This window comes from Tenrec ecaudatus, chromosome 8 (genome assembly GCF_050624435.1).
Source record: "Tenrec ecaudatus isolate mTenEca1 chromosome 8, mTenEca1.hap1, whole genome shotgun sequence".
NCBI lineage: Eukaryota > Metazoa > Chordata > Mammalia > Afrosoricida > Tenrecidae > Tenrec > Tenrec ecaudatus.
In genome coordinates this window covers 161426884-161453457 of record NC_134537.1, presented here as the reverse complement: position 1 = coordinate 161453457, position 26574 = coordinate 161426884, and the positions used below count along the sequence as shown (strand labels likewise).

The window sequence follows — 26574 nt, the reverse complement described above, 5'->3', positions numbered from 1 at the left end:
CAGAGCAGGGCGGTGCCCGAGAGGCGGAAGGACCGGGCGGAGCGCGGCTGCGGAGGGCGGGGCGGGGAGCAACCCCCCTGCCTCGGCACTCTCCGGCAAAGCCCCCGCCGTCCGGGACCCTGGCGCGCGCCATGGAGACGAGCCTGCTGTGGTTCTGCAACTGGAGCACGCTGGCCGTGTGCGCGGCGCTCAAGCTGCCGCAGATCTCCGCGCTGCTGGCGGCGCGCAGCGCGCGGGGCATCAGCCTCCCGAGTTTACTTCTGGAGCTGGCCGGGTGAGCCCGCGGCGCGGGGCGCCGCTCTTCCTCCTTCGCCTCTCGGCCCGGAAGGCGCTGGGATCCTGGGGGAGTTTCATTTAATAAGGAAGGGGCCCGGGGCGGAAGGGGGGCGGAGCAGCTTCTGAACCGCCTGCTTGACGGCTGGGCAGCGGAGGGTTAACTGAGCAAGAGGCCAGGTAGCGCGTCGGGGCTGCAGGTAGCACCGCGCCTTTCCACTTGTGTGGTATACGCCTGGAGCGAGCCTGTCTGGTGTGCCGGTGAGGGAAACGACACCCTGGGAACTCCGCCCTGGTCCTTGGTGACAAAACCAACCATCCGGAAATGGACATTTTGCAGTCCCAGGGCTGTCTGATGGCCGCGGTTTCCTACCCACAAAGTCAGAGTTTGAACTGTGTTCCGGAAGGATCTCCGGCTTTGTGAAGTTACTTATTTCTTTAGAGTCAGAGAATTGAGGGATCTATGGAGAGGGGGGTGGAGGACCGGCCTTGGGGTACAAGGCTGTGGGCAGGTGGCGGGAAGCGGAGATGGTAGAGGAGTGTTTGTTTGTCAGAAACGTAGAGGGGGTGCCCTAACTTTGGGTTAGAAAGACTCGAATTCATTGGGGAACCCTACATGAAATGCTGGGGGAGTGGAGGGCGGTCTCATAGTTTGTGGGGACATGAGATGAAAGGATAATGGATGTATTCCACGAATTTTTGGAGCCCCCCGCCCTGTGTACATCATGCTGGCATCGACCCCTGTCAAGTGCCCATCCTCCGCCCTGTGCTCCTTGGCAGTCCAGGCCTGGAGCTGATCTTTGAGGGAAGCGCTCACCCTTAAGGGACATCCCCTGTCGGTCCTATTTGTCCGCCTGAACCTGAACCGGACAGGGATCCTTCCAGGAGAGGAGGGAAGGAGGTGAGCCCTTCTCGACGGGCTTAGGCGACGTCATCTGCAGGGGTTTGTAATTGACCCAACACTAGGGTCCCCCAGCGGTAGCTAGGAGTGGAGTGCAGAGAGGCGGGGTTTCAGGATGCGGAAGTAACTTTTCAGGTTGGGGCAAGGCGCAGGTTGAGTGGGGGGAGGAACTAGGTAGTGGGGGTTTAGGATATTATTAGCTGGAGTTGGCTCAGAGATTGCTGGAGGGTGAGGGCGGAGGGCGGGGCGTAGTGGAGGGCATTCTGTAGCCTTAGCCTCGGTGTGGACATCCAGTGGAAAGGTGTGCGATCCCCAAACTGGGAAAGACCAGGCTGGCCATGCTGAGTAAGAATGACAAGCGCCTATGGAGTGAGGACCCGCCCCTCCACCCATCCTAATGTGCCACACCAATCACCATCACTTGTGTTGAGTGATACGGGCCCTAGTGGAGTAGTTGGTGACACAGTGGGCTACTAATAGAGAGGTCAGCAGTTCAAAGCCACCAGCCCCTCCATGGGAGAACGATGAGGCTTCCCACTCCATAAAGAGCCACAGGCCCAGAAACCCATAGGGGCAAGTCTGCCCTGCCCTCCAGCCTCACTAAGCCGTTGAAATCAATGCCATGTCAGTGAGGGGTGTTTAGCGGGAACCATGTATCCCACTTGTGTGTGTGAATCTGAAGAAACAGGCTTCACCCCACTTGACCTCAGCACCAGAGATCTCTAGCGCCTTAGAACCCCATTAATTAACAAGATCTGTGTTACCTTAAAAAAAAGAGGGGGGGTTGCTTTCATTTGATTCAAAATGCGTTCCATTAATGAAAACACATGACTTCAACAACAACAAAAAAGTCAAAGTAGAGAATACTTTAGCCCTGAAAGTGTTTAAAATGCAAATCCACAGAGCAGACAAAAGAAAGACAGCTCTTCTTAAATCCATTGTCACTATCTCACAACTACCCTTAGACACACACACACACACACACACTCACACACCCCACCCCACTTTCCCCAGAGGGAGAATGGGTGCTGGGTGGGAGACTTCTAAAATGCTGGGGAAAAGAAGGTCTGTGGGAGGCTGGCTGGGGCAGAGGCTTATGTTGGAGCCGAGGCTGAGCAGAGACAGAGACCTCTGTATGTAAATGGGTTAGGCTGTTTCAAGGCCACGCTCCAATGCCAGCCTCTTCACAGTTGGACTTGATCAGAGGCTCCCCAGCTGCGTGTGTGTACCCAGGCAGTGGGGTGTGATACCAGGGTAGGAGAGCACTTCCTTCGCATGGAACACTGTATGCACCACTGTTTAATCTCACAGCCCCGCAGGGAGGTGGCTAACACACTCCAGCTCACAAGCCTAGTAGGGCTGTGGTCTCCGGATCCATTTGGACTCTTCCTCCCCTTCCCAGTTCCTGAATTCACTGGGCTTGGCTGCCTGCTAGTCTCTTCTGCAATGCTGTGGGTTTGAAAGAGGCCTGGCCAGCACTCTTGTCACCTCATTTTCTCCTTCCCCACGCCCAGCCTCCTCCTCAGCAGTCCAGGGAGGGGAAGCCCTGGAGCCGAGTCCCCCATGTAACCTGTAAAATGTGAAGACCACACAGGGAACTGAAGGTGCTCATAGCTCTGGCACCCCAGGCACTTACTCCTGCCCCGGAGGTTTGTATGACAGGCAAGTGTGACATGCACAAGCAAAGGGCCAGTGGGGTGGCCCTGTTGATAAACATTGGACTACTCACTGCCTGGTCTTGACACAAGGGACTCCATTTTGAGTTCAGCACCTCCACCTTAGCTCTCAGAACTCACCCCTTGCTGGCCTCCCCTCCCCTTGCTGAAAACCGCAAGTTCTGAGAACCAAACATCCCCAAAGCCAGAGGTTCTTTGAAGATATGGTCACTCCACCCGTCCTTGACATATAGATAAGATTAACGACCTCCCTTCTGAAGCACCTGTGTGCGCAGATCCTCCCCAGCTTTGATCCTCCCTAGCTGTGTCTGCCAGCAGTGGGCATAAAAAATGCTGCCAGGATTTTTCCCGGCGCGGCTTCAATAGCTCAATACCCTGAGTTGCTGAACCCACCCACAAACTTCTCAATACAGCCTGCTTCTAAAACTTTGCCAATTGGATCCTTGGTTCTGTTTCGTGCCCCAATAAACCTTACACTAACCTCAAGGCTGGCAGTTCAGACCCACCAGCCACTCCACAGGAGAACAAATGAGGCCATCTGCTGTCTCAGAAACCCTGTAGAAGGTTCTAGATAGGGTCGCTATGAGTTGGCATCAATTCAGTGGCAGTGCCTGGGTTCTACATAAAACGAGAGGCATGTTCTCTCAAGGGCCAGGTATCAGCCAGCTTGGTCCTTTTTGAGGTCTGAGGTCCATGCCTCTCCGTAGCTCCTGGCAGTCTGCCTGCCTCCTCCTGGTGCTCTCCCTGTGTGTCTGTGTGAGCCTGTCCCGCTGTAAGTACATAAGTCACTGGATGCAGGCCCGACCCTAAGCCTATGCATGACCTTATCTGAACATTAGCTACCAAGGTCCAGCTTCCAAGTAAGACGGCCCCGCCCCTGCTGTGGTTTTTGTTGAGGGGTAGGGGGTACACTGCAGTCACTCTCGTGTGCATGGTGGCTGCTTCCGGGCTGTGCTCCGGCATTGCCCATCCAGTGCTGGCATAAAAGGGGGTGTTATGCGGTCCCCCCCACCCACCCCCACCCCCGGCAACAGAACCAGGAGGCAGTCGCTGGCTGCAAAGTCCAGGGGGGGCAGGGCAGGAACACAGCTTCACTGCCGGCCAGAGCTGGGTACAAACACTTGCTTGTCCTCCAAGCTGGGGAGATGGCAATCACACAGCCCCCTGAGAGCAGACCAGGGCCCCAGGGCCCGAGAGCTGGGCTGGAGGCAGGACTGGCTTTCTCTGCAGCTGACCCGTGGTGAGGGTCCTTGGGAGGGTCTGCTGCTTAGAGTGAGGCCTGCCAAGGTCTGGGGTCGGCCAGGCAGAAGTGAGTGCTGCTGGGAGTGGGGGGTGGATGGGAGCAGGCCCCCAGCGCTCCCACCTCCCTGCCTCTGGGCCTCTGACCTGCTCCTTCTGCTCTGCCCCAGCTAAGCCAAATATTGTACGCCACGGTCAGAAACGTGATCTGTCCGAGGCACAGTCTGACCCAGCCTGCTGTCTGCTTTGTTCTAGCTTGTTTTCCACGGCCCGCCCCATGCTTAAAAAATCACAGCGAACTTATTCCTAATTAATGGACAAAGGGCTCCGATTCCCTGGGCGGGGGTGGGGGTGGGGTGAAGCAAGAGCCTCAGCCACTGTGGGTTGAAATCCCAAGATGGGCTCCCCTTCTCCCCGAACACATGGGCTGGGATGCTGGGGTGCTGGGCCAGAGACAGACACTCTGGGGCATAAGAGATGGGTTTAGACAGTGGCTGGGTTACAAGGATAGGGGTGGGAGGGGCAGTTAGAAAGGCTGAAGGCTCTGGCCTTTGTTTCTAAGATTGGTGGGTATTAGAATCTCCTGGGCCCTCCCCTACCTCCTGTGCCTTCCCACCTCATCAGAGCTAATGGGGTGACCTTTGTCCACCCCACCCCCCTTGAGATCTCTCATGGCCTCTGCAACCTTTCGGGGTGGCTTAGCATGTGCCCTTCTTGCTGAGGCCCAAGGCTGGGGACAGACAGATCTGGGACGGGAAGCCACAGCCACTTGTCATCCTCGGTAAATGTGAGCCCAGTAGAATTGATCCATCTCTTGGTGACTGATCACATCAAGGGAGCTGACGGCATTAGGTTACTATGGGTTGCCACCCCACCAGGAAAGTGCCTTCCGTCTTGCACCATTTTGGAGGATACTGGTGGGCTTGCGCCCAGAGTTACGGCTGCTGTGTCAGGCTTCCCCCCGGTGTTCGCTGGCCCTGTACTTCACCAAACAGGGTGCCTGGTTCTCGAGACTGGCTGATGGGTAAAGTATATTATACTTCATCCGCAGGGGCTGCGGGGTACGGAGGAAATTGTTAAATTAATATTCCATCTCTTTATTGTAATGATTATGTTATCTAAAACCTCCTCTTCAACACTTGCAGGTTCCCACCCAGCAGCCCCAGATCTTGCAGACAGGCCTGTACCGGGCCAGCCGTCACTAACCTGCGCCTTCCTCTCGCCCAGGTTCCTGGTGTTCCTCAGGTACCAGCATTACTATGGTTACCCGCTGCTGACGTACCTAGAGTACCCCATTCTCATCGTACAAGGTAACAGCCTATCAGCCAGCGCACCTGCCCGCCTCCTCGCCCTCCCCACCTCCAGCCAGCACCCCTGCCCTGCCCCCACCCTCCCTCCTCCTCTCCAACTAGCACACCCACCCACCCCACCTGCCCCCTCCCCCCTCTCCCATGGACCCTCTCCCCTGCAGACACCCTCCTCCTGCTCTGTGTCTTTCACTACAGTGGGGACGTGAAGCAGGCGGCCCCCTACCTGGCTGTGTATCCTTCCAGAATCCGAGAAGCAGTAGTACAATCAGGTGGGCGGCTTCCTGGCCATGGCTTCCTCAGTCTGGCCTTTGGGAGGCATACTTTTTGGTTAAACTCAAAGCGTCCACGAGGATGCAGCTGTAGCCCCTAACCACTGGCTCCGCTAGCAACAGAAGTACCGCTGCTTAGGGCAGCAGTGTCCAACTGTCATTTGTGACGTCCTTTCCCTCCCCAAAGATCCCCAAACACGTGAAGTAATTACATCGCCCTCTGTGGGCAGCTGGCAGTGCAGCACCATGCAGGTGAGCTAGCCTGGTGGCTTGGTCAACCGTGAAAGTCATGGGTCAGGTCAAGCCTTCTGTCCCCAGGTTGGAATTCAAAGGTGGTTCCTCCCACCTCCCAGCCCTGCCCACTCTCACCTGGCTGTCGTGGAGAAGGGTTGAGTAAGCCTGGTGAGAGGGTACAATCCTGACACACACCTCTCTGGATTATAAACCACGCAGCAGTCCCCTGTTCTGTCTGCACAGCTGCCTCCTGATCCACGTTCAAGTTCTGCACGAACACAGTGAAGTGTCCTGGAGGGAGGAAGTCAGGGAGCAGGACTTCAGTCTAACCCTCTTTTCCAAGCACACCTACCCCATCATGTGAGACCTCTCTGGACATGACATTGGAAATGTCTGCATGGGCAGGAATTAAGGGGTGGTTAAAGCTGTTTAGAAGGGTCCCAGCCCTGGGGACCAATCCACGGTCACAGGTTCATTTGTTTTCCATCCATCATCTACTTCTGCCCCTTTGAATGCTAACAAGTGTTTACCTGAGACCATTTTTCTCTTTCCCCAGTCAGGCAGGTTCTAGCACAGTCTTCCCCATGGAGACGCCTGCTTTGTGTCTTGAGGGCCATGGCCTGTTTCCAGGGTCTGATGGATCTGATGGGATGACGGTGGGCTTGGGGATGGGAGGAGGTGGGCTGGGGGGTGGCCACACAGTTTTCTCCCTTAACGCTCGGGAAGATTTTCGGCCTCCTGGTTCGTCCTGACACTTCAGAAGTGGATCATAGACCTGGCCATGGTGAGTGCTGCCCTCGGAAAGAAAGCGTATGAAATAGTAGCTGGTCTTCCCGCGTCTCTCCGTGCCTCGTGCCCTGGAAAGGCCAGATGTGGAAGCGAACATTCTTAGAGCTTCTGAGGCGCAATGAATAGGATGAACACTCAGTGTTGCCCGAGTACCTTGAGGTGGTTCTGCCTCGTAGCAACCGTAATGTAGAACCGAACAGAACACCAAGGGGTCCCGCGCCTTCCTCACGATTGTTCTGTCGAGCCCTTGAGTGCAGTCACTGTGTCAGTCCATCCTGTCCAGGGGCGTCCTCCGTTTCACCCCCCTTTACTGTACAAGCCTGATGCCCTCCAGGGACCGGACTCCCCGACAACAAACACGACCCAAGTGCTCGAGACAAAGTCTCACCGTCCCGGCCTTTAAGGGACATCTGGTGAGAGTTCTTCCAGGACAGATGTTTGTTCGTTTGGTAGTCCATGATTCTTTCCGTGCTCTTTGCTGCAGTTTCGATGCGTCTGTGCTTGGTCTTCGTTAGTCAATGCCCCATGTAGACGGTAGGGCACTCACTCAATGTGTGGCAGAATGGGCATTCCCTTTCTTCCTTTGGAGCCAAAGAGCCCTGGATGGGCGAGGTGGCTCACCGCGGTGGAGCTGACGTTAAAAAGCTAATAAGGTTAAGTAGAGGCGAGGTACTGAAGGCCACCAACTCATGCCTTTTGGAATTTGCGCCTCAAACGTTTTTTGTTTTCCTGTGTCGTGCTTAGGGTTTGTTTATTTTCTTTGATCTCCTGGGTGACTCGGCTGGGAGCCAACAGCTCCCATGCTGTACGATTGCAGCCGCAGAAAGGACGCCTCTCTCTCCAAGGTCCCTGAGTGAACACTTCCACCCAACGGGAAGGAGGGAGGAGGAGCATTGACGGGGTGACGTCACTGCCGGCCACACCCAAACTCAGAGCATCTTGGCTCAGACCCTTTCTTGGAAAGCGGACTGGATTCTCCGCATCACCTTCAGCGGGTTGTAGCCGCTGTGTCCCCGGAGTGTGGGGCGTGGCCCCGGCGGCATGGGGGCGTGGCCCGAGCAGCATAGGTGTGGCCCAGGCCCCGTGGGGGCGTGCCCCGGTAGTGAGGGCGGGGCCGGCAGCTTCAGGTGTATTGATCCTTCAGCCCCAGGAACTCGGCTGTGAATACTGCGGAGTAGGTTTGTCGGGCCTGGGACGCCAGCGTCCAAGGTTTCCACCTGCTTGTGTTTCTTCCATGCCCCCATCAACGGCTCTAACCGACATAAAAAACAAACTCGCTGCTGAGTCGATGCGACCCGACGGGACTGGACCGCATAGAACGGCCCCTTCCAGTGTGACTCTTTGGGGGAGCAAAGCGCCCCATCTTTCTTCCACGGAGCACAGAGGCTGGTGCTTTCGCGGCCCAATGCGCAACCCCCACGCCCCCAGGGCTCCTGGCTCTGTGATATGTATGTGATTCTGTAATAGTGCATGTGTTTGAAGCCGCAGGCATTGCATCAAGCAGGCGCTGACAGCCAGGCCCCGTGCTGCCCCCACCCCAGCCTCCAAGCCCCTCACACATCTGCTCAGGGAGCTCTCACCCCAGCCTGCTTGCTCCATGGCGGCCGCCGAGACTGGTGGGGAGACAAGGCCAGGTTACCTGGCCCCGAGCCAGAGCCACCGGGCAGGAGGAAGCACCTGGGGTCTGAGTTCGCTCTGAAAAGCAGAGATTTCTATGGGGTCGGGAGGACAGGGCGGTGCCAGTTGCATTAATGAAAACCGAATTTAGCTGCCCTGGGTTCTAGTCCCACCGGAAGCCCAAACAGGTTTCTGAGGCTGTATGTCTTTAGGGGAGCAGACCATCTTTCCCCCACAAAGCAGCCGGTGGGGGGACTGGAGTCCCAAGCTCGAAATCCGGGTCAGGACATGCAGATGCCTTCTGGGCGACCCTCCCATGGCATCTGCTTTCCAGCCCTTGGCACCTGATGTCCATGCTGGTGCCTCCTCATCACCCTGATGTCTTCACATTGGAGGGCTCGGGGATCCAGCACGCAGGGGCTTCACCGTTGCGCTGGAAGACAGGTCAGCATCTCAAACAACTGAGCTCCTAAAGTTGCCTCTGAATCAGTGACTGCCAGCTCCCTTCTTCCAGGCCTGAGGCCCAAGCCACTGGCGTTTGAGGACCACCCTTAACTTCTTGCTCTCCCCTCCTACAGCCAGCCCCTCAGCAAGGTCTGTCACGACTCGGGGCACTCCCTACTCCTTCGATTCCCAGCCCCCTGGAACACACGTGGGTCATGGCAGGAGCCTCGCACTGTCTCTGCGGCCATCCCCATGGCTTCCCGTCTTCTGGTGCATGCTCAGCCCTGGGCATACTAAATGCTTCTGCTGGTGTGGAAACTGCTCCAGGTCCTACCGGCCGCTCGGGGGCTGGAGGGGCTGGGAGGGGTGCCCAGTGCTGCAGCTCAGTTTTGGAGCTGTCCAGGTAGCAGAGGGCTGTGATGCGTTTCCCATGCGGCTCCTGCCCAGTATGGATCACTGTGCGTGGTCTCGGGTGGACCCGGAGCAGGTGCTCAGTACACCGTGAGCAAGGGAGCCCCTCAGCTAGCCCAGCTGCCTCTGTCCTGGCCCCTGTGGAGTTGACATATGCACATGCTGACCTGGGAGGAAACTCAAAATAGCTTTTCTTTTTTTTCCAGCCGGCCTGGAAAACTTTCCCTTTTGTAACTTGTTATTTGTGATTCTAGTACAGACTTGAAATGGGTAGAAAGTAAATCACAGCATCTTTCCCTGTGTTAGTCTGCGTGGACTAGAGAAACAAATTCAGAGACTCATGTGTGCATAGGAAAGAGGTTTATATACAGAGCAATTGAACATTGAGGAAACACCCCAGCCAAGTCCAGATCAAGTCCATAAGTCTGATATTAGCCCATACGATTGATACCAGTCTATAAACTCCTCTTCAGACTCATGCAACACATGCAATGAAGCCGAATGCAGGAAGATCACAGACCAGTCGGTGGAAAGCCTTGTGGATCCAGTGGTGGCGTAAGCATCTCAGCACTGGCAGGGGTCTTCATGTGGCTCCTTCAGTATCAGGCCTCTAGCGTAGCTCCATGGGTCTTGTCAACGGAAATGTCTCACAGGGAGTAAGCATGTGTCCCGCCTCCAGCGAGCTAGTTATCTCCTTAGCGGCTCCAAATGAGGTCATCAAACTGTGACCTGATTGACAGGCCAAGCTTCACCCCTTCGTTCTTAATACTATCAAATTGACAACAGATGATGTAACTGCCACACTCCCTGTCTATTGACAATATATTGAGTAGCATAACATGGTGGTCAAGGGCTGTCAGGGCCTATCTATGACCAGGCTTACTCGCTGCATGACCTCGAGATTACAGAGGCTCTGTGTGTCCTCGTTTCTTCATCTGTAAAATGAGGGACCATGAAGGAAACACGGGAGATACAGGTGCTACCGCCAGGCATGATAAAGAAACTAGATGGTATGAGATCTCAAAGGCTTGTTTTCAAACAAGCGGCCAACTAAGTGATAGGCCAACTGAATCCACGTGGAAGAAGCACACCAATCTGTGTGATCTGAGGATTGTAAGTAATATAATCCAAGTCTAATGGAGGAAGTGTATCGGGCCTAAAATGTGAAATTCTGATTTGCAGAAGGGTATGGATGACAGTGGAAGCCCAAAATAGATTTGCAGGTTCTACACAGGGTATAAGTTTCAGGTGATTTCCCTCTGACCCTAACTGAGGGATGGGAACAGCCTGGTTATCAGAGCATTGTAGAGATGATTACAGTAAATTAAAATGAGAAATCTGACTGGAATGGTTAAAACCTTATCATGTGGTCTCCCTTCTGACACACTTTGAGCTTCCTCTGGTTTTTAATATTTTCTGGTGGTTTATTTTCCCCCAACCTGGGGTTTATCTCTGTTTTATTTTGTTATTGTTGTTAGACTTCTTGACTCTCTGTTATGTGTTTTTCTGTGTTTTTCAATACACAAAACCCAGGATGGGTGAATCTACAGCAACAATAATTAGATTAAGGTTTCCCCAGGGGTACGGCAGGAGAAGGGGGGAGGTGGATAGTGGGGAGCTAATATCAAGGAGGACAAGAAGGAAGAACATGTTTCGAAAGTGATTGTGGTGGTGATTGTACAACACTTCTTGAAAGACTGAACTATGGTATGATGTCTGGTGTGTTGCAGGGTTCGCTCCAGAAACAAAGCCAGGACACTTAGGATTATCTATGTATAAGAGGATAGGTTTAAACAGTGTGAAGGAATGTAACAGCTAATTACTCAACAGCGCAGTACAGAGGACTCAGTTCAACTCACTTTCGTGGAACAGTTAATATACTGGAAGTCTTTTAACTCGGTGAGTTGCCTTGTCCAAGGTCAAAAGAAGCAGACAGCTGAGTCTTTCCTGCAGGGAGCAGACAGCAGAGTGGGTCAGCAGCAGTCAGTAGCTTAGCAAGACAGGCTCTGATGGGATCTCAAACTCAAGCACAGTGATAGGATCCACCAGACCAGCAGTGTGGCAAAGCAGGTCTCTAAGGAGCCTCAAGCTCTACTAGCAACACAATCCACCTGTTAGCCCACAGGTAGTGCAGCACACAGGTAGAGGCAGAGAACTAGCTAAAGCAGCAGCACGCTTGTCCAATCACCAGGGAGCAAGAGAAATATGAGATGCTGGCAGTCTTTATTTATTTAGGTAGACCTCCAATCAAGCTGCGCCCTCATCACATTCTACCCCCATGTACCTATTAGCCTAGTTGGCACAATGAAACTGTCATATCTGGATTGCATCCCAATAAAATGGTTTGAAAAAGAAATATGTGAGGGTAAAATACTCCTCCGCCCCCATACCCAGAGCCATTGAGTCAATTCTGGCGCCTACTGACACTATAGAAGGTTGTCAATCTTTGCAGGAGCAGGATAACCTGATCTGCCCTTTGAGCTACTGATGGGTTTGAACCACTGGCCTTGAAGATAGCAGCCCAAGTCTTACTTAACAGTGCTACTGAGGCTACTAATAGTGACTGCCTGAAAGACTTGGCTCTCTACTCTCGGGAACCCCCAGGGGTATTGCCCCTCTGTCCTCTAGGATCACAAGGAGGCAGAATTGACTCAATGACAGCGAGTTTGAGTCGCAAGATGATGAGAATTGAGGGCTTTCTAATTGTAAAGTCAGGACGTTTCCTGGGAAATCGTAAGGACTCTGGGGGGAGTGGGGGTTATTAAACCAGAAGAATTGATGCACGTGAATTGTACTGTTGGTAAGGAATACTTAATATGCCCTGGTGTGTCAGAACAAACAAATCCACCTTAGAAGAAAGACCACGAGGACGCGCGCCTCCGCCTCCGGGCTGGTGAGACATTGTCGGGCTCACTTTGGTTGCAGCAGTAGAAAGGGGCATCACGGTGGGTGGGGGGCGGAGAGGAAGGGGGTCCAAGAAACCGAGGAAAACCTTTAGCGCGATGGACACATGCACTCGTCTGCTCAGGCATGGGCCCAAGCCTTCCAAGAACCATGTTGTGATTCCACATAAAGGGGTCAGAGACGACTTCGGGTGATTAACAGAATGTGTGTTAAATGAAGACCTGTCTTCACTGAGCCTTGGCGTGCTGCCCTTTGGCACACTCTGGATCTGTCTCCACGTCCCCGTGTCTGTTGCTCTCCCGGCTTCACTAGACGCGTCGCTCACAGGCAGGGCCAGCGAGTTTGCCTTCCGCATGTGCCCGCGCCTGGAACTCAGGGCCTGGAGCCTGGAAAAACTTCCCTTTCTTCATTCAAACGCTTCATTCGAATGACCCCAGCTTTGGGATTCGTGGGTTGTAAGTACGCGCCTCACGGTTGCCCTTTCTCAGTCAACGTGGGGTTCAGCCATGGTTGTTAGCTGATGTGAAGATTTGGCTGTGCGCTTGCTGTTCTTTTGTTGCTTTTGAACCAATGGGTCCCTGACTTTCTCGCTTCTTCTCCGCACACAGAATTTGTGCACCTTCATCAGTGCGGCCAGTAAGTTTGCCCAGCTCCAGCACCTGTGGAAGACCAAGGACTCGGGAGCCGTGAGCGCTCTGACGTGGAGCCTCTCTGCCTACACCTGTGCGAGTAAGAGAAAGACGCGGGCTGGGCGCCCTCTGTCAGCATCGGCTGTCCCACCTGGACAGCTCCAGACACCAGACTCAGGGCCACCGAGTTGTGTCTGACTCATCGCTATCCTGCAGGACAGAGTAGAACGTCCCCTGTGGTGTCCTGAGGCTGGAGAGCAGACAGCCTCACCTTTTCCCCACAGAGCGGCCAGTAGCCACTTGGCAGTTAGCAGCCCAGTGTGTAACCCACGGAGTCCTTCAGTCTACCTGGAGGGAGGGTTCACTTGGGAGCCAAGTGTCATGGTCCCTTGGGCTTCTCTAATAGCTCTTGAGCCAGGACATCCTACATGAAAACATATCGTTACAAGGCCGGTTTCATGCCGAGCCTTGCCTGCTCTCTGTGCCAGCTGTGTTCCAATTGCCAAAAAGAAAACCGAAAGTGCTCCTCTCGCCATAAACTGTCCTCACAGGGCACAGCACCTGCCCGGCCTTGGCCTGAGTTTAAGGACCCCCCACTCACTTGCCTCAAAACTTAGACTCTGGAGCAGGTTAGGAAGATGTGCTTTAGGAAGCCACACATCGGCTTTCGGCACGGACGTCACTTACCGACTTCAGTGGGGTTTTCCTGGAGCTTTGTTGCTTGGGCTCCACGGTAGAGCCTCTATCGTCGACGTGAGTTCTGAGAGTGCCTGGGATGCATGCGCTGTGTGATAGGCAGGAGCCTTGCTTTCTTAAAAAATTCATAGCGACTGCATTAGCTAGACCAGCTTCCGGCCTTCTCATGATACTGCACCAGGTGGTTGCAGGCTTTAAAGGGCCCGTTTCCCCATCAGGACTGCTGGCAAAGATCTTTGTCTCAAAAGTTATTTAAAATATATACAAATACGCTATCCTTGAGTTTCACGTTTAGCTAATGCAGTATTGAAGAGCCTCTATATGGCTCTTGGGATTGCTATTCAGGTAGAGGGGCCATTGTTTCCCAAAGTGGGGGTGGGGGTGCTGGAAGAATCTGAAAGGACCCCAAAGAATATTCACACTCTGCATCCTGGATCATGGAGTGTCGTACAAAAGTGCCAGCCAGAGTGGTAGGGAATCCTTTGCTTCTGGAAAAGGGCGTGGGGGGCCAGGTAGGTTTGGGGAGCTGTGCAGTGCACCAGTCGGGACCTGTGATGGTAGGGCCTGCCAAGGGCACTGCCACTTGTCCTGCACGGTGCTCTGTGCTTAACAAGTACCCCCTATACATTGAATCGACGAGAAAGGAACTGGAGACTGTGGCTTTATGGGAGGGAAAATAGGAGCTGGTTTTCAGCCCAGGTTCCTTTTTTTGACCGAGCAGGTTCACAGTTTCAGCATCTGTTTAGAAATGGAAGACATGGGCCAGTTTCGCCATGCGTCCCTAACTTCCTTCAGTCGATAATTACGTTCGACTTCGCCCTGTAGCAGTTTTGCATAGGCTATGTTGATCACAGGTCTCTATGTGAGTTTGCATAAGAACCCCACGGTGGACACAGCCTTCTGAATTGACTCCTGTCTCCACCGCAGGGCTCAAGATTCATGTCTCCCATCCATCTAAGCTGTTCATTTCAACCCCAGCCAAGTACAAACCTGTGTGTGAACCCTAGAGTTAGGTAGCAAAATGAAAGACCACCATTTGTAGGAGACTCGGCCCTTCCCTTCAGGGGCATATGGTGGACTTGGCAGCTTAGCCCTGGGAAGCTAGGACGTCAGTATCTGTGGAATGTAAGCCCCACTCAGCAGACCTGTGAGGATCAGGTTAGCTGCCCACCTCCCGTGAGCTGCAGGGAGCCGGGGCCTCTGGTTCCCAATTCTGCTCCCTCCCACGTACTGAGAAAGTGATTACGAAGTGAAGTCCTGGGGCCAGGGGAATGAAGGACATGAAGCAGTTGAACCCCCTAGCTGCTCTGTGGGAGAAAGATGAGGCTTTCAGCTTCCAGACACCCCCCACCCCACCCCCCCACCCCCGGGGCAGTCCTGTTGTCCTGTGGGCCTGCTCTGAGTCTGAAGGGCCTCAATGGCAGTGAGATTGGTGGGTTTGTGTTAGACTCCGAGGAAGAGCGACGTACTTGCCTATCAAAGAGTAGATGTCTGTTTTACAAAGACTTTTTCAGGGAGCCATGGCCTTTGAAATAATGAAATCTTACTGAGAGGCTTCATGCATAAATAAGGTTTTTTAAAGAGAGAGCAGATGGGGGCGAGGGGGCATCGCGGGTTGGCACGCACAGGTAGCAGAAGGAGGCTCAGCCTCCTGCTCCTTCTCTGGAGCGGCATCAAGACCTCCTGCCCGTAGGAGCACTCTCCCATCCCCCAGGCTAGGATACATGGCCGTAGGTGCTTTATGAACAACAGCACTACGTCGTTCTCTGCACAACCACCGCCTCCCCAGAACAGCTCACAGACATGGGAGGAGCTTTCAAAATCTCATGGGAAAATGGCATTAGACGATAATGGCGTCTCCCCCACAGACATCGTGAAGCCTCCTCATCAGGTGCCACATTCCTGGCTGTGCCAGGGACAGGCATTATGAAGTAGACGCCAAGATGTCTGAGCGCGTTGATATTTACTGCCGAAAAATTCTTCTTTTACAGCGAGAATAGCAACGACTTTAATGACCACCGGTGACCTTACAGGTAAGTCCTTCTCACCCTGCGCCCTGGCGTCGCCCGCGGGTCGTGAGCACTTCCTGGGGGTCAGGGAGGCTCTCCAGGACCGCTGTGGGGGTCACGGGATGTGGATGTCCGGTGCTGTCCAGTTGGTTCCGACTCCTAGCGACCCTGCGTCCTGCACCGTCCTCCTCCTCTTCCTCCCAATGGTGGTTCCGTCCTGGTCCGCCTTTGGGGCGGCGATGTCCTGTTGAGAGCATGGCAGATCTGCATTTCTGATCTTCCTGGCCACATTCGCAGTTATCAAGTGAATGGGTCTGGGACCCGCGCAGGGACAACGCTGCCGTCCTGCAGGGTCCCCACGGGTTGGAATCGACTGGGTGCCACAAGACCACTTCCTGCAACACTTGCTAGAGAATATGGACAAGACGTTAAAGAATAAGCCAACCCCCGGGCAGCAAGTCGATTCTCATGCACAGCGACCCTGCGTACAGTTTCTGAGACTGTCAATATGTCCAGGAACAGACAGCCTCATCTTTCGCCCACGGAGCTGCTGGTGGTTTGGAACCTTTAACCTTGTGGTTAGCAGCCCAGTGCTTCCTCCATCGCACCTCCAGGGCTCATGAACAAGGTAACAGATGCCAACCTTGTAGGGAGTTTCCATTCCATCAGTGGAAACGAACTGTGAAGTAATCACACAGTTAACGAATGAACTCTAAAACCCAAAAGTCACTGCTATCGAATCGATGCCAACCCTGTGGGTCAGGGCAGAACTGCCCCGGTTAGCTTCCAAGACTGTTAACTCTTTACGGGAGTAAAAAGCCCTTTTTCCTAAGGTGCGGCCAGTGGTTTCGAACCACTGACCTTGCAGTTATTAGCTCAACTCCTGGCCTTTCAGGATTAGCACTGAAATGGGAAACTGACCTTACGTGAGCTAGGAAGATCAACTGGAAGATCATCTTAAGGATGCATGGAGATTTCCTCAGAAAGGTGAAGAGACAGCTTCCAGGGCCCCGCAGCATGTGTGATGGCCGTGCGCGGGGAGGGAATGCTGGACCGATGATGTGGGAGGTGACCACACCACCTAGAGTCTGGAATTCCCCTGAACTGGGAAGGGTCCTTTTTAAAAGCAGGGGGATGACAAACTATTGGATTTCATTCTCTTACTGTGTCGTTTTGAAAGGGGTGCTGTGATAGACGGAAGAAAGACGGGCTCTCTACTTCCCTAGAGAGTCACAGTCTCAGAAACTCACACGGGCAGCTCCGCCCCAACCTCCGGGGTCGCTGTGAGTCAGAATCAACTCGATGGCGGTGGGTTTGGTGTTCTTGGCTGCGAAGGAGAAAACAACTTGGCTTATTTAAAGTGCCTCTGTGCCAGGGACATGTTTCTAACCTGTGTGGACAAGAGGAGACCCCCATCAACTGTAATCATTTTCCAAAATATTAATCCTGTTTGTGTGCTTGGGGAGTTAAGAACTCAGCCCTAGGCAGGCCAGGTGGCCAAAGCTAGTTGTCATAGTAACTGTCCCAGAACTACTCGATGCCAACGTTGAACAGTTTTAAGAGTCCAATACTCGGGTGAGGGTGGGGGTGGGGGTGGGAAATGCAGCATCCAGGCTTCGTTCCAGAGCAGGAGGGCGATTTTTTATTAAACACACACTTTTTCTTCCTCTCGGCCGACTGTAGTCCTGGTGCGCTTTGCGGTCATGCTGGCTTTCAACGTGTGGGTGACAGCTACAGTGCTTCGTTACCGCAAGACCACCATCAAGGCAGAGTGATGGGGACCTGCTGCTGATGCTGCACACGGAGGGGAGCCCAACAGCTGGACCAAAGGGGAAGCAGCTCCTCCCCAAACCCAGGCCTGGAGTGAATTCATTCAATCAGAGGAATGTAGAAGCTGCAGGCTTTGGAGGCTTGAAAGCCACTTAAACTGTTGGCTTTAAAATGCCCATCCCTCTCCGTCTCTCTCCTCACCCTGACTGCTCCCTCCCCCCCTCCCCCCCAATGGACGTCCTGCTGAAGTCAGCTTCGGCTCCCTCTAGATTGCTAACCAGGAACCTGGGGGCTGGGGTTATACATTAGGTGGCCAGTGGCAAGGCTGCAAACCCACAGGGGCAGTGCCTCCTTGTCCTCCAGTCCTTGTCCTCCACAAGTCAGCATCCACGTGACAGCAGCAAGTTGGCTTTTTGTAAAAGAACCAACTCCATCAACGTTTGCGCTTCCAAGACCTTTTAATAAAAGTAATTCCCTGCTACAACACATTTGAGCACACCGGAGAGGGGCTGTGTTCAGATGGAGAACTGTACATTTCTGGGACTGAAGTCTCCCTGTTGGAGCTGCTGCAGGATGGTCTGATCCTATGTAGGAATACATAGTTGGAGGGTAAGTCAGAAAGTCTTGCTTCTGGGCTTCCGGGCCATACACGTTCAGGCCGGTTCCAAAGCAAACATGTTTCGCCAGGTCTCTGCCGTCGTGGGTGGCTGCAGAAAGATTCTCTCAGCGACAGGTGTCTCAGTCTTGTTCGGGTGCCTCCAGAGAAGAACAAAGGTGCAAGCCAACCCACTGGCCACTTCATTGGCAGGCCGAGAGGCCAGTGCCGACGGCTGTTAGGACAGCTTCTTGAGATTCTAAAGGAGCCATCCTGATGGCCTTTCTCAAAGGACACAGGACAGTCATGAACACTTAGGAAGTTTTAGGAGAACCACATTGTTGGCACACACACAGACACACACATAAAGCCCGGAGTGCTGCACACAGGACCCCTTCACGTGACAGTACACCCACTCCTCCCCTCAAGGGTCTGCGCGGCTGCCTCATGCAATGTCACGGGGGACCTGGGCCCTCGAGGCTGCTTTTTCTCCAGAGCGCAACGAACGCTGTGAAGGGGCAAGATGCCAACGCGGTGGTTTGCACAGGGTGTGTGGCGCCCATGGCTTTGGAGAAAGGCCCATGCGCTGCTTTCGCAGCAAAGCCGATTCCCAGCGGCACTGGAGGACAGGGAAGAACGGCCCGGGGCTTTCTGAGACGCTGCAGCTGCCGGGCAGCAGACTGTCATCTTCCGCTCTGTTAAAGGGTATGAGATGGGACACGCTTTCAGTGTTGCACAGCCGGGTGGAGCGCATGCGGAGCAGCAACTGCGTCGCATTAGGGGCTTCTATGCAGTGGAAGTTTGTCAGGCTTCTGGAGGCAATGCCTTCTGGCGTGTCTTTTCCACATCCCGAGGCAATGGCGGCGGCATCAAAGAAGCACAAATGCAATTGACTTGGGTCTCTCCCGCACAGTCTCTCTCCACACCGTGCCTGTAAGCACTCGCCTGAGCGCTGTCGCCCGCGGTACTGCATCCTCAAGCTGCAGCCCAGCAAGCACGCTGCTTCAAGCAGAGTGCAGTCACTGTCAAGGGACACGGGTACACGACGATCATCACTGGGATCTGGTACATGACTGCCAACCTCTACTAGCTTTTCTCTTTGAAGATACATACAGTAAAAGGTATCGCTAGGGCCTGCTGAATTCTTGCACATTCTAGGAGTGTTTTATCAAATTCTAAATATTAATTCAGGTTGAATTTTTTGTACTCATTTTCCTCTAAAGCTCAATAACTGTGACATTTCCAAACGCATTTTCTCCATGTATCTGTCACGCTTCTTTTATCGACACTAATGGTTAGTGTCCTAGGGGAAATCAATGCTCATATCTTGAACTCTGTTGAATATGTCCATCATTTTAAAGTGATTTAAGTTATAGAAGGGACGCAGGTTTGTTTTTGGTTTTTTTTTAAGGTAAACTGTAGGTAAACCTTTTAGAATGATTTGGGACCAACAGGAAGAGAAATACAGTATCTAAAAAATAAATTAAAAATTAAACAATTGATTCTGTAGTTGACAACTAAATCAGTTAGTTTTGGGGGGGGAAATCCAAGTAAGTTTACCTTTCTTCCTGAAGTGACAATCTGTCCATAAGTATAAATTATGTGACTTTTCCCACCATTTGTCTGTCAGTGTGTCGTGCTCTGGTGGCTTGTGTGATGCTGGAAGCGATGTCACTGGTGTTTCAATAGGCAGCAGGGTCACCCAAAGTGAACAGGCTTGAGCAGAGCTTCCAGAATAACAGGCTATGAAGAAGGAACCAGCTGTCCACTTTGGAGGGATTAGCTGCTCAAACTCTGACGCATCACCCCGGCAGTGAGGGCCTACTGCATAGAAGCAGAACTCTTGTCAGGGACAGTACCAGAAAAAGGATCCCTTCGCATCAGAAGGCATTTATATCTGACTGAGGAAGGGCCGCCTTCTCAAGTTCAAGTCGATGATAACGACACGAATGGAGCAGTTTATGAGAATCAGCCGTTCGGAACTCTGGTGTGCTGATGGGGCAAGACTCAACATGAGAAGAAACCGAAGCAAAGGTCTACTAAGAATCAAAACCTGGAGTGTACAAAGTAGGAATCTAAGGACAACTAGAAGCCAGAGTGAAATTGGATGCATAAAGGCACTGATAATTACTGGCCATTGGAGTGCAAACGTTGGAAACAAGGAGGAAGGAACGGCAGTTGTTAAATAGAGTCTTGGCAGTAGAAACGAAGCTGGAGATTGCAAGACAGAATTTTGCAAGACCAAGGACTTGCTCACAGAACGTACCTGTTTTCACCAACATGAACAGCAACTGTACACGTGTATAGTTCTCCAGGTGGAATACACAGAAGTCAAATGAACTACATCTGTGGGAAGAGGCGACGGAGAAGCCTCAGTCTCAGCAGCTAAAAGGCTGCTGGCTTTCTGTGGAACGGACCACCAAATATAAATGCTCTGGATGTTCAGATGAAACTGAAGGAAACAAAAACAAGTCCACAAGTCGGATGACCTTGAGTCTATCCCATGTGAATTTTGAGGACATGCTGCACTGAACACTAGTGGCAGAAGACCAGATGAGCTGCGGGAGGACACCAAGAGCATCATTCCTGAAGAAAGCCAAAGGACATTAGGAAGACAGGAAGTGAAAGCTCAAAGTGCACGTCAGAAGAGACTCTGAACTTGCTCTTCATCGTAGTGAAAGCAAATGGAAGAAATGAAGTCAAAGATCTGAGCAGAACATTTCAAAGGGCAGCTTGAGAAGACAAAGACAAATATTACAATGAAATGTGCAAAGACCTAGAATTAGAAAACCAAATGGAAACAAGCTCAGCACATCTGAAATGGAAAGAACTCAAGAAAAAAATGCAGGCCTCAAGTTGCAATACTGAAACAGTCTGTGGGGACAATATGGAATGGTGCAGGAAGCATCAAAAGAAAATGGGCAGGAGACACAGTCACTGCACCCGAAAGAACCAGCCAGCATTCTCCCATTTCAGGGGGAAGCATCTGAGCACGAGCCAATGATGCTGAAGGAGGAAGTCTAAGCTGCCCTGAAAGCATTAGCCAAACAAGGCTCCAGGAATTGATTGATGGAATGGTTCAACAAGCTGGTGAAATACTAGAAGCACTTACTCGTCTGCTAGGAAATTTGGAAGGCAGCCACCTGACCGACTGGAAGACATCCACATTTGTTCCCATTACGAAGAGTGACTGACAGAATACTCAAATTATAGAACAGTATCGTTGATATCACATGCAAGCAATATTTTGCCTTAGATCATCTAACAATGGTTGCAGCAGTCCATCGACCAGGAGCTGCCAGAAAGGCAGGCAGATTCAGAGAAGGACATGAAACATCATTGTTGATGTTAGATGGATCGTTGCTGACAGCAGAGACTACCAGAAGAGATTTGTGTTTTATTGACTATACCAAGGCATTTGACTGGACCGTAATAAACTATGGGTAACCTTGAGAGGAATGGGAATTCCAGAACACTTGACCGTGCTCTTTCAGAACTTGTACATGGATCACTGTGAGAAGGGGAGAAGACTGCATGGCTTAAGATCTGGGAAGATGTGCATCAGGGTTGCCCCCTCTCACCCTCTTTATTTGGTCTGTATGCTGACCAATCACAGACTGTACTTCATGAAGGGTATGGCATCAGGATTGGAGGAAGGCTTATTAGCAACCTGTCGTCTGCAGATGACCCAGTTTTGCTTGCTGAAAGTGAGGACTTGAAGCACTTGCTGATGAAGCCCCAGGATTGCAGCTCTCAGCATGGATTACAGTTCAAAAGTCCTCACAACTGGACCAATAGGCAACATCATGATAAAGAGAAAAAAGTTGAAGTTGTCAAGGATTTGGGCTTGCTTGGATCGCAAATCAGTGCTCATGAGAGCCGTGGTCAAGAGATCAAAAGATAAATGTTGTATTAGGTAACCTGCTGCACAAGACTTCTTAAAGTGGTGAAAGGCGAAGGTGTTATTTTGGGGACTAAAGTGGCCTGACCCAAGCCATATATATGTCTCAGATGCATCTGAAAATTGGGCACTGACTATGGAAGACTGAAGAATTGATACAGTTGAACTATGATGTTGCCAAAAAACACCGAAAGCCCTACAGACTGCCAGAACACACCGATCGGCAAGAAGGCGAGTCGTTGCCAAGGTACTTTGGGGTGCTGTCAGGAGAAACCAGTCCCCGGAGAAGGACATCATGCTTGGGCAAGTGGAGGGGCAGCAACACAGACGGCCTGACGCGGTGGCTGCAACATTGGGCTCACACAAGTTAGGAGGGTGGCACTGGAGCAGGCAGTGTTTCTGTTCACAGGCTCGCTGGGAGCCAGAATGGACTCGCCAGAATGGACTTGCCGGCCCCTAACTGCCTGTGACTCTTCATCTTTGTTCCAACAGATACTCCAATATAAACTATGTCATTGTTCAATGATCATTGCTGAGGCTACACGGGCTGAAGTGAAGCATTCCTTTCCCAGGCTCCCTTTCACGAGAGGAGGGAGCAAACATCTGAATTACTCTAGGTACTTTAAACATATTTAGTCTTGCAATGATCCTGTGAAGTCACATAACCTCTATTTTGCACGTGAAAAAAAAAAAGCAAAACGGATCCTTTCTTTTGTAAGCACGAATACCAAACTAGTTCCAAGAGCTGGAGATTGAAAACGTCCCAAACTTCCAACACTTCTGAGTAGCTAGGCAGCTCTATACCCCACCCCCACCCCACTCCTGCCCACCCCTTCCTTATAGTCCCTCCCATTTCTGGGATCCATGACGTGTGCATTGCAGTGTCCCACAGAACCTGCAAAAACTTGAGGACATGTCTAATGTGGTGGTGGGTGCTGTTCAATCCAAAGTTCGAAGGTTGGGCAGGGAAAGCCAGGTACAGGTGTGTGTTGGGGGGGTAGGGGGTAGGAAGGGGCGGCATACAGTGTTCCTGGTGAGGCACTCACACTAGCTGCTCCTTAGCAGACTCCTTTCCTACCCAGCAGGCTGGCATTGCTGGGAATCCAGTTCACAGTTTCAGGTGAATCCTATCACGATCTCCCCCTACCTTCCTACGAGACCCATGCAGGGAGAGGTTGCTTGGTGAGTTACATGGCGCAATCAAGTTTCACCCCAATATAATCATCTCTTCTCTACTCCTCAGCTGCCTATTTATGCACCTGTGACCTGGGTCCTCTGGCAGGGGGCTTCCGGCAGGTATGGACCTTCTGCTCGTCTTCATGATCCAGGCTTTCCCCCGGGCCAGTCTCATCTGCAAACAACGAAATAGCCCAGTGCACCCAGATGTATCTCCAGTGTGGCAATTGGCTTCCAAAACCTGAGCCACTGAAAATCCTCCGGGGCAGCTCTTCTTGTCCCATGGGGTCCCTGGGCGATCCCTAGCCGGCCGCCTGGAGGACCTGCTTGCTGCCTTTTAGAACTGTATTTCTATAGTAAACTTTAAGACAACTGCAGCACTCCAGAGCTATTTCTCAGGAAAAGCATGAAAATGCTTACATCTTGATTTCTTTTATTTAGTTTTTATATATAAAAAGCAGGCATAAAATACAATGACATTACTATAAAGATGCAACAGTTTTTTTTTGGAAAAAGAAAAACTCGAGGGGTTCAATTTGTGTTCAAAGGGACACCTGATGATGGAGTCATGATCATCTAACCGTGCAGTTCATAACTTATTACACTTCCAAGCAAAACGCATTTCAATTACGGGGAACGGAATCGGAGGAAGGGGCCCCCAAATATCCACTGTGGAGGCCCGTTACACGGGGCTCATCTTCAAAGTGCTCTGCAGCCCCACGGGTGTCCTCACCACGCTGGGCAGCCAGCCTGCTTCTGGGGACGGAGCAGGGAGTCAGTAGCACAGTCAAAACAGGCTGAGCAGCAACTCAGAGCTGACATGTTGACGGGGATCTAAGCACGTGATTTAAAGAACATTTCCGTAAGGTCCAATCGTAGCTGAGTTCCGTTTTACCTCCAGAATCCCGTAAGAATAGGTTAACAGAAGCAGCATGACTTCTTACCTTGTGGTTTGGCAAAACCTCGAGTATATTTTGTTTAGGATCTATCTAGAAACTGATCCAAAGTAGACCCCCTTGGGGCCAGATCTTAGTGAGTCTAGCACAGCTTAGTTTTCAAAATACAAACCCTTCAGCCCTGCTGGTATACAGAGCCTTTCATTGGCTAGTACATTTTATGCTTTCATGTAGATTTTAAAAACCTTGCTTCTGGAGAGCATTTAAAAAATATTCACTATACATTAATTTTTAACAGTAAAACTGGCACCAGGTTTCCTTCTACTGCTGTCTTGCTAGCCCCCCCCCCCTCCTAAAAAAAGTAAAGAAAGACTCCAACAAAGCCAATCCCAGGACCCACTATTTCTTAGATCCCTACAGGAGGTTTCAATGGCTCTAGGAGAAATCGGGTGTCTGGAAATCAGCAACTTTGGCTCTTACAGAGATGATCTTCGAAGCTCTAGGGTCTCAAAAGAAATGGAGGGAGGGAGCGAGAGGAGAGAGAAGCAGGCCCAAAATCAGGTGGTCAAACCCAGTCAGTATCGTATGTAAGGAGCACTGGGGAGGGAGCCATTGCACAGAAGCGTGCACTCAGGCACGTGAAATGCACAAGAAAGCAGCCACAGGGAAAAGCCACTTCTGTATGTCCGCATTCTTTATGGAGGGCATTTCCATCACTCGGACAAACCACCTCACTGACCCTTTTGTTACCCCCTCCCTGGGCACGCTGCCGTCCCCAGCCCGCCCAGCATAATGCCCCCTCCATAGGAGCTCTGTGTACAGCTGCTCGGGCCACGCTTCTCCAGGCGCTAAGCTACGCAGCATTCAAATCCCATACCTGTCTCTCTATGCAGGTAGTCCAATCACCCACGTGTAAACTTCAAATCATTCCATCTCAATAAAGTTTATTAAAAATATATATATTCTCTCCAATTCTGAATAAAAGGATAGAACCTCCCATAAGGTAGCAAAATCTTTATATAAAATATTCAGTCTCTTTAAACAAGTCTAATGAATGGAAATAATTCTATATAAATTTCATATATTTTTCCTTTTTAAATCTTATTAAAAAAAAAAGCTTTGCCTCAAAACCAGAACCGCAGGACCCCCTCACCCCACTCCCGGTCTGCGAGGGCGGCGGCTGTGCCGCTCATTGCAGCAGTCGCTGAGCGCGCAGACCCCATCACGAGGGCGACACTCCCTTCCCTCATGTCCACGGGCCACTTCCCATTTCCATGACGTTATTGACAACCGGGGACCTACTGCTTGACCAACCCTATGCTGACCTTAGAGGGAATCAACAAAATGCCTTTATTGAAATATTAGGGATACGTCAATATCCTACCGTGTGTGTGTGTGTGTGTGTGTGTGTGTGTGAAGAGAAGACGGATAACAATCACGTGGTTTTTCTCTCTCACTCGATTGCCATTGCTGCACACAATAGTGGTATCAACACACCTTTGTCTGGTCTGATGAGGATGTAGCAGGAATGGGCCTGCATCAACTGTTCACTTTAATAGCATTTTAAAAATAAAAATAAAATGAAGTGCCTTTGAGGCCGCTTCTTTCCAGTAACTAGTTGCTTTGACCCGGTAATGAAGTATTGCCATACAGAGTTGTGTTTGAAGATCACATTTCAATATTTAAAATATATCTACAGTAGATCTATGTTTTCTTATATCTGAGACAATTTTTCAATTTTGAGTATGAAATGTAAAAAATAGTCACAATTTTCTTAAATCCAGAAATAAAGACATCTCTAGGACACCCAGTAAGTTCAAAACAAAGAAAACATCGCACAGCACTACGTCGCAGGCTAACGCTGAGGGCTGAGGGGGCTGGAAGAGTGAGCGCTCTGCGTCAGACAGAGCAGTCTGAACACCACTCACTACTGTGTCTCGGACCAACACTTTAGAGAGAGTTACACAATCAAAAGAGACTGACGTGGATTTAACTATTATGTGTAAAAACAGTGCACTATTTTTCTTCCACAAAGCAAATTTGCATCCTAATAGCGGTAAACTAACACTTGGCTGATTTTTTTTTTGTTTCTTAAATACAGCTAAAGGGCTAAGACTTCAAAAAAATTAAATTAAGGCATTCAAAAAGGGTAAAGTTGCCTATTATGAAGCATCAAGACACGGAGCATGAAGGTCAGACTCACTGCTACAAGAGCTGCTGCAACGTTAGCACGCAGCTTCCGTCAGGCCCACACCCGGTCAATGACAGAAACCAACAGTCTGGCTTCATACAAGTGCGCGCTGCAACTGTAGTCATGACATCTGATTCATGTGTATAAAGAAATAAAGTGGGAAGTTTTACAAACCCCCTACAGAATGACAGTCCTCTGTGTGTGTGTGTCTAAGTATACACACATGCGCACATGCACAGACACACACACACAGTATAATGGTCACTTCTTAAAGATGCAATCTTTACACTGTAGTGGAATTCACGCCCAGATTCTTCTGGTAAATGTGCTGGTGAAATTGCTCTGCGGAAGCGGAAAAGATGAGTTCTTGAAAGTTTTGACTATTCTCGGTCCTGGTGTGCAATGTAGTGTGGGCAGCGCCAGCAGAGCTCAGGAAGTCTGTGGACAGCCGCGGGCCGTGTCCTCATCCAATCAACAACTCGTTGCTTCAAAGGGGTCCGGAAATTGCTCCAGAATCTGTAACCTATGCTGTAGGACAAAGGGGGAGCACATAGACTGTGTACAGGCGTCAGTCTCTCAGTCTTGTCTGAACTGGAAGAAGACGATCACCTTGAGCAATGGTGGCATTCATAGAAGGCAGCTAG

General features: G+C 51.4%; 2 protein-coding genes across 2 annotated transcripts in view; one reads left to right on the top strand and one right to left on the bottom strand.

The window, feature by feature from the left end:
• Nucleotides 1-25870, top strand: SLC66A3 (solute carrier family 66 member 3). Its single transcript, XM_075557097.1, has 7 exons — nt 1-274; nt 5317-5399; nt 5561-5630; nt 6629-6686; nt 12676-12796; nt 15384-15425; nt 17085-25870. The coding sequence occupies exons 1-7, from the start codon at nt 132-134 to the stop codon at nt 17174-17176; spliced, it is 609 nt and encodes a 202-aa protein (XP_075413212.1). The 5' UTR covers nt 1-131; the 3' UTR covers nt 17177-25870.
• Nucleotides 23260-26574, bottom strand: part of ROCK2 (Rho associated coiled-coil containing protein kinase 2) — a 127334-nt gene continuing 124019 nt past the window's right edge. The window contains exon 33 of the mRNA XM_075557098.1: nt 23260-26574. Coding sequence (XP_075413213.1) covers nt 26571-26574 — 4 coding nt within the window. The 3' untranslated portion in view covers nt 23260-26570.